Source organism: Durio zibethinus, chromosome 18 (genome assembly GCF_047325235.1).
Source record: "Durio zibethinus cultivar Kanyao isolate XHJ-2024 chromosome 18, ASM4732523v1, whole genome shotgun sequence".
Taxonomy (NCBI): Eukaryota; Viridiplantae; Streptophyta; class Magnoliopsida; order Malvales; family Malvaceae; genus Durio; species Durio zibethinus.
In genome coordinates this window covers 16,619,031-16,627,166 of record NC_143179.1, presented here as the reverse complement: position 1 = coordinate 16,627,166, position 8,136 = coordinate 16,619,031, and the positions used below count along the sequence as shown (strand labels likewise).

Below are 8,136 nucleotides of genomic sequence, written 5' to 3'. Positions count from 1 at the left end.
GAACAGGAAAAATAAAAATAAAAGAGAAAGCAATGGAGAATCATTCCTTAACTCTGTAGTAAAGAAGTGCGTGATGGGTGTAAGTAGTTATAGTGGAGCCCCACGACCAAATTGGTAAAAGCCATAAAAAAAAAAAAGCTAGAAAATAAAATTAAATAAGAGAATTATGATATTTATATAATTTTTTTTTTAAGTTGGTAAGAAATCAAAACTAAAATGAGTATTGAAAAATGAAGTAAATAATAGAAAAATTCAGATAGACGTTACTCTAGTCTATATTGCCTCCATAGCCTTGTTTGGTTTTCAGCCCCAGCTGCCTCCCTCCATCTTTCTGTCAATGCCAAAGACATAAAGATCATAGGTTTAATCTTTGCTGATCTCTCTCTTTCTGCCTCAACGTTGTTTTTGACTGTTTACTTGTTTATGGTTGGATTTTTTGGTTTGCTTGATTAAGTACATTGCTACTCCATTACTCTTTCTTCTTTGTCATTTCCTTCATTATATCACTTTTTAGTTGGTCCTTAGAGCATCATTATGTTGGCTTTTGTAGCTTTTCCCTAATGTTTTCATTGTTTTTGTTTCTGGATTTTCTTTTCTTTCTGCAATCTTCTTTTGTCAGAGGCTTTCCCCATAGACTAGGTACTAATTGCCTTTATTTAAAATTCTTTTTCTATTCTTTGTGGATCAGATGTTGCATGCATGCCCCTGTTGGCTGATAGCTTAGAAATGAGAGGAGTTATGGGAAACTTACCTGGTTCTGTCGAGACTAGACATCGGTTAACTGCATCAATGTGAGTTCCCTTCTTTCATTTCAATCTTTCTAATTATTGCTTAAATTTAAATTATAATCGTTGTCACTCTGTGCCTGCAATTTCCAGTTTCGTTATTGGCTTTCCTTTGTTGTTAGATCATTATAAGTAAGGCCAAAGTCAATATTTTTACAGGAATTTTTTTCCGGGAAAATCCTTTTTGTTACAATGCTGTATTCATAGCTTATACTGTCATTTGAATTGGACGGATTAAGCAGTTCAGGGTTCGAGTATTACGACCTCCTTTGTACCAAAGAAAAAAAAAAAAAAAACTTGAGTTTGATATAATTCAGCAATCTTGGCTTCTCCATGCCAAGTACCTTGGGATCTTTCTCAGCACCAAAACTGGATTTTTTTTTTTAATCTAAAAAGCCTTAGCTTCTAATGTTAATCTCAGTTTCTCAAGAATTACTCAAGTATCTTTGTTCTTATTGGTTATTAGTAAAACAGTTTCTTATTGGTCTAGAACTCTGAACTTCTGTTTCCAATGATTGACCAACCACATGGGGGCCGCTTTTAACCATTTGGTTTTCTTCTTGATGTGACAAACCAATTTTGGTCAAAAAAAGATTCCTACTGAGGTAAAAATGTCAAAACAACTACTAATATTTACATTAGAGTAGAGGTCTGTATGAGTTTGCTTCAACTTTTGCAAGATATTGATATGTGATCTTAGATCTTTGCTTTAGTTGCAAGTCTTGTTTTAAATATAAATCTTCCCGTTTACCTGCTATTTTTATTAATTTTGAGGTTGTTGAAGACCTGCCTTTCAGACATTTAATTAATTTTGCTTAGTGAAGGAAGTATTTATTCTTCTCAAATAGGACGTTTTCATTGCATTGAAACTTCAAAATAATTAAATTAAGTCAAGCCTGAAATAATTAGCCATGTAGTCTGGCTATTAGAAATGCAGGTGGCCGGCCTAGTGGATAGTACTCATCCTTATTGAATGTACGGTTGGGATTTGGATTGCCGGGGGAAAGGGATCTCATCACACGGTTTCGGTGATTGCGCTATGAAAATCCCTTGGCCATCCAAATGAAGCATAGGGCATTTGGATGACTTGACGTCTGAAAATAACTCCAACTAATTAGCTTGCTTAAGTTCTATCATGTTTAATAGGGTTAGGATCAAATTAGAGCAATTATAGAAATTGTATGTTCCTCTAGCTAGACTTCTTCTATCAATTCCTTCATATCCTTTCTTAATTCAAGGATTGGAAACAACCCAAGGTAATTCTTTTTTGAGTATGAGGGAGTACTATGAACAGAACCTAAGATTATTATTGGCTATAACTGTTGTTTCTTTTTAAGGCACTTTTACATAGAGGGTATGTTGACATTAGGCTCACGTTTTAAGTCATTCTATTTTGTTTCTGTTTTTTTTTTTTTTTTTCTAGGTTTAGATAGGAACTTTTGGACTCAATATATTGGGACATAGTTTGCTTTTAGGATGGTTGTCAGAGACATTTTATCTTAAATTGAAAGATAAAACTTCAATTTTTTTCGTAGGTCACATCAGAAAAATTGAAAATATATATACATAAGATTTCAATCTCTATCACATCTAATCAATATGCACTGACAGCATATCTCATAGGTTTCATTCAGTAATTTACAAAAATAGATGGTGAGATTTTACTTTGTTTTGGTGTAATTATGCTTTGTTAATAGTTTGCATTAAATTCATGCGCAACAGAAAACGTAGGATTATTCCTACATGGAAAAGTTTGAAACGTACAGACCATTGCAGGAAGATACTTTGAACTTATGTTTTACATGGGCAGAATAAGTGCATGTGTCACAGCGTAATCTTGAATTTTACATCGAATATAATAAAAAGATCATTAAAATTTACATTATCTCAAACTTATGAGGTATTTTTTGTACGATAAAATCATGAGGTCAGAACGAATAATACCTCATAAGGATATGAATAATAATAGGTAGACTGATCTGAGACGTCGGATTAGTGAATGCCCGGATCTCGAAGTCGCGCGGGTCGAAGCTTAAGTCTCGACTCGTGATAAGTAGTATCAGAGTCAATCCTAAACCGTTCGATCCATGCCAATTACTTCGAGGGAGGTAGTCAGGGTAATCAATCTCCGTAACGAAGGCGTCACGAGATTGAGTGAAGGAGAATGTCACGGACTTAAAGAGAATCATGAATCCAACATTGAATATAATAGGAGGGTCATTGGGATATAAAAGGGTTCACATCACTTTAACCTTGTGAGGTATCTTTTGTAAGATAAAATCTTGAGATTAGAGAGCTAGAGCGGATAATGCTTCATAAGGGTGTGAACTCTAGTAGGTAGATTGATCTAAGATGTCGGATGAATGAATACTCGGGTCCCAAAACCGCGTGAGTCGAAACTTAAATCTCGACCCGTGACTTGACACATTACCTAAGCAAAGGGGAAAAAATAAGGAATAATTGACACGTTGGATGAAAATAACTTGAAAAAGAAACAGAACCAGTGGTTCAACTCTATTAACATGAACCTGGATCACTCAACCATGAACTAAGCAGTAACCAAGAGATATTTTCGCTGCTAAATTTGATCTTGACAGTATCCCCATATTTTCTCTAGCAGAGTAAACAGGCGTTCTGCTTGGTTTTCCGAGCTGTATATGCACTCATTGCGATACATCAATAAAACTCTGTAACTGTCAACAGTCTCATGGTATATTGGTAGAGTGCTGAACTAATTTCTGTGATCATGTTCAAATTCTGACAATCTCAAATATCAAAAAAAAAAAAAAAATTTTATAGCTTATTTGATTAGTGTAAGTTAGCACGATGAAGCATAACCACCCCTAATCCTAGGTTACCATCCATTTCATCTCTACTGTGGGTTCATCCTTGAGGTTATCAGCAAACTTTTTATTCTACATGTTACACAAATTAAGGCCAAGGCTTTGTTTCAACTGCAGAATGAGTTTTTTAGTACTTGCTCCTATTCATTTTAGAAGATTCAGAATGCTTTCATTCTTTACCATTTATTTCTCTGTTTTTCTCTTCTTTTTTTTTTCCCTCATTTACACTCATTGCAGTGAGGCCATATACAAAAGGAGGATAAATAAAAATAAAGTAAAAGGTGTTGAGAAACCTTTCCACATCCCAATCCAAGAGCGGAACTCATGCTGCAAATATCCTCTGCTGAAACTTGTCTTGGTTGTTATTGTGTGTGGCACTTTTGTAACACTTTTGTACTCTCCAGAGGTCTATAACAGTGACCATCTATCCCGCACAGGTTCTCGGTATGTCTCTTACTTTCATGCATTTTGCTACTAATGTCTGAACCGATTCCAAATTTCCTTTATTTTAAAGGAAGTTATAGAGGTTGTCTACATGCAATCAAAAGTATTGGTTTGACTCGTGATTACAATGAGGCTCAAAACTTTGATTCAGGCTTCATGCACTACTAATTTTGCATGGCTTACTTTTGGCTTTAATTGTTTAAGCATGCATTACCTCTAATTTGATGATTGATGCATATCCTCATGCATGTGTACTTGTCAATGTCATGACTCTTGATGGTTAATGTCTATTGATAATAACCATCTCAGTTATGTCCTGTATTAAAGAGATCTTTTCATTCTTGGCCAAACCTCCAAAACTAGAAAGAAAATCGTGGTAATCAATTCAACTTGACATCCTTTCCGTTATCCTTGACTGATAATGATGACTTGCCTTGATTTGTTGAAGACTAAAAGTTTGAGGTCATAATTCAAGAATTTGAATTATGAAGGCCTTTTAGGGAATGAAATAGTGAACCAATAACTAATGAAAGGTATACTCCATGCAGGCCAAATTTTATGAACAGGTGGATATGGGCAGGCGAAGATTTTCGATATTTATCAGATTTAAATACCGATTGGGATGATGTTATGAAAGTTATTGAGAAGATGGGCGAACAGAATGACTACCAGGGAATTGGGCTTTTGAACTTCAATACTACTGAAGTCACTCAGTGGAAGCACCTAATACCTGATGCCAACCACATTGTTCTGCACCTGGACTATGCTGACATGAATGTAACCTGGGATTCCTTATATCCCGAATGGATTGATGAGGAGCAAGAAGAAGACGTTCCTGTTTGCCCACCTCTACCAAAGATTGAAGTCCCTGGAAAACGTCTTGATCTGATTGCTGTCAAGCTTCCTTGTAGAAATGAGGGGAACTGGTCAAGGGATGTTGCTCGGCTGCATTTGCAGCTGGCAGCCGCTAGTCTTGCTACCTCCGCCAAAGGCTTTTATCCGGTGTATGTGCTTTTTGTTTCAAAGTGCTTTCCTATCCCAAACATGTTCACTTGCAAAGAACTTGTCGCACGTGAAAAGGATGTCTGGTTATACAAACCAGACTTGCATGTGTTGAGAGAAAAGCTCCAGCTTCCAGCTGGATCTTGTGAACTTGCACTTCCTATCGGGGTCAAAGGTCAGTTTTATTCCAGTTTTTGCATGCCCCCAAACTTCTGATTTTCATTTCTTCTGTGGAAATTATAGCTTTTGGGTTAGCACCATCACTGAAGTAAATTTTGAACATTTCTTCATTTTATAACCTGACAAGTTGAAAAAGGAAAAAAATGTTTTTTTTTTCTTTCATTTTCATCTTTCTCAAACTAGTGGTTTATAAAAAACTAATACAATATGTTAAATACAGAGCCAATATATTCAGGGAATGCATCTCGAGAAGCATATGCTACAATTCTCCATTCAGCTCAGGTATATGTATGTGGGGCTATAGCCGCTGCTCAAAGCATCCGGTTGTCTGGCTCCACCCGAGACCTTGTGATACTTGTCGATGAGACAATCAGTGGTTATCACAGGAGTGGACTTGAGGCAGCTGGATGGAAAGTCAGGACTATTCAAAGGATCAGGAATCCAAAAGCTGAAAAAGATGCTTACAACGAATGGAACTACAGCAAGTTCCGCTTGTGGCAGCTCACAGATTATGACAAGATCATATTCATTGATGCAGATCTGCTTATTCTTAGAAACATTGATTTCTTATTCAGGATGCCTGAAATATCAGCAACAGGAAATAATGGCACACTTTTTAACTCCGGTGTGATGGTCATTGAGCCTTCAAATTGCACCTTCCAGCTTTTGATGGAACACATTGATGTGTTTGAGTCTTATAATGGTGGGGATCAGGGGTACCTAAACGAGATTTTCACATGGTGGCACCGGATTCCTCGACACATGAACTTTCTGAAACATTTTTGGATTGGTGATGAAGAAGAGGTTAAGCAAAAGAAAACTCGGCTTTTCGGTGCTGAACCTCCAATCCTTTATGTACTTCACTATCTAGGTATAAAGCCATGGTTGTGCTACAAGGACTATGATTGCAATTGGAATGTAGATATAATGCTAGAGTTTGCTAGTGATGTTGCCCATGAAAGGTGGTGGAAAGTCCATGATGCAATGCCTCAGCTATTACACCAGTTCTGCCTGTTAAGGTCGAAGCAAAAGGCACAATTGGAATTTGATAGAAGGGAAGCCGAGAAGGCAAATTTCACCGATGGTCACTGGAGAATCAAAGTTAAGGACAAGCGTTTGAAGAAGTGTATCGACAATGTATGTTCCTGGAAGAGTATGCTAAAGCACTGGGGTGAGAGTAACTGGACTGACGATGAATTTTTTGTTCCAACACCTCCTTCAATCAACACGGCATCCCTCCCAGGCTTGTGAGTTATTTCTGAATCTGTTTTTCTCTTCATTTTCATGCCTTCTTTATGTAAATGACACATAGTTCTAAAAGGGGGTTCACTTTAATTTCTTTTTATTCATAAAATTGTTTTAGATCAAGTATGTGTTCTGGGCTTAGTAGATGAAATAACCTTCAATTTTCCCCCAAAATTGTACTAGAGAAAAATACCTTTTGATTTTTCACTACCTTTATTAAAACTTGATCTGTTCAGTCAATCCAACTGGTTTGCCCTCAAAAAGTCCATAAACTACTGTATATTTGTGTGCACGAGATGGAAACTGTCAGACATGTCCAATTGTCCATGCCAAGTTTGTGTTCAAGCATTGAACAAGCAACCTCAGAGATGGGAAATGGCTGTGGGCATCGGCATACTCATAGAAACAGAAAAAGATTGGGTCAAGTTATTTTCACGTGGCTGGTTTATTTTTCTTGTGAAAGGTTGATTTTCTATGGATACACATGACATCTCACTACGTATATCATGCGCTGCATTGCACATTTAATCAAATCCCCTCAGAACCTGGTGCATTAACGAGGAAGATTATCAATCCCCATAATGTTTTAGCCTCAAAATTATGTAAACTATTAAACTAAACACTTCCCCCCCCCCCCCCCCCAAAAAAAAAAAAAAAAAAAAACTCTCCATCTGTTCCCAAACTTAAGTTTTTAATTGATCATGCAATAGCTTGCTTTAAGCTAATGCCGTGGGCCTCTAAAGAGACAAAATAAGAGAGTTTTCTTGCAATATAGTTCTTTAATGGCCATTCCTTTAAGATCCACTTGTAGTTAATGGGAGAATGTGGAAATCAGATGTGATGATAGCAGACACGCCTCAATCTCATGTCAGCAACCGCCCAACTACACAAACAGAAGAAGACTAGTGGAGTTGAAGTTAAAAAGGCACAAGGACCTTTTTTTTTTTTAATTAGATTCATGTAGTGGAGTTGCACGATGGGTCTTAGTCAGTGATCCTAGGCACTAGTTGAGGTTAACCAAATCTTATCTACGAACAAGGGCGGACAGCACTTTGGCTTAAGGGAAGGAGACATGAATCAGCCAAAGTGCTTTTAATCCAGAACTTGAACCTATCTAATCATAGTGCTTGTGCGAGTAATTGTCTACAAATAATCTTTGTAGCATTTGAATATAAGTAGAAAGACTGCTGCATATAATTAATTGTCTACATATGGTTTTTGGCTAAGCCCCAAAAATAATGTGGCTGATGGCAAAGACCAAGGGCAGACGGCAGTTGGGCACAAGAAGGCCATTATCGAAGTAATTCGCAAGGCATAAATGAGGATTAAGGAGTAGGAAACTGGCCTTTTCTGCATATGTGAAAGCAAAAGGGAGATGGGGCCAATCTTCCTTCTGATTGGATCCATATTCCTTTAAGGTGAAGTTGAGAATCATATTCATGCATATTTAAGAGAAATTATTTCATTCATTATTAGTGAAAATTTTAAATTACACAATCAAAATTAAAATGATGATAAAAATGTATTTTAAAAGAATTAATTAAAAATAAAAATAAAAATAAAAATAAACATGAGTTAATCTTTTAATCTTATTTATAAAATTAAAAATTTACATTAATATTATACCAAATACTAAT

General features: G+C 36.3%; 1 protein-coding gene across 4 annotated transcripts; it reads left to right on the top strand.

The window, feature by feature from the left end:
• Positions 1-230: 230 nt before the first annotated feature.
• LOC111299771 (UDP-glucuronate:xylan alpha-glucuronosyltransferase 1-like) lies at positions 231-6,757 on the top strand. Of its 4 annotated transcripts, XM_022895217.2 has the most exons (5): positions 231-361; positions 689-791; positions 3,866-4,072; positions 4,621-5,249; positions 5,475-6,757. In XM_022895217.2, exons 2-5 carry the CDS (start codon positions 700-702, stop codon positions 6,503-6,505), a joined length of 1,959 nt encoding a protein of 652 aa, XP_022750952.1. In that variant the 5' UTR covers positions 231-361; positions 689-699; the 3' UTR covers positions 6,506-6,757. The 4 variants fall into 4 exon arrangements, with proteins under 4 accessions (XP_022750952.1, XP_022750953.1, XP_089603868.1 ...); XM_022895218.2 differs by lacking the exon at positions 3,866-4,072 and having other exon boundaries at positions 5,475-6,643; XM_089747741.1 differs by lacking the exon at positions 231-361 and having other exon boundaries at positions 588-791.
• The last annotated feature ends 1,379 nt before the right edge of the window (positions 6,758-8,136 follow it).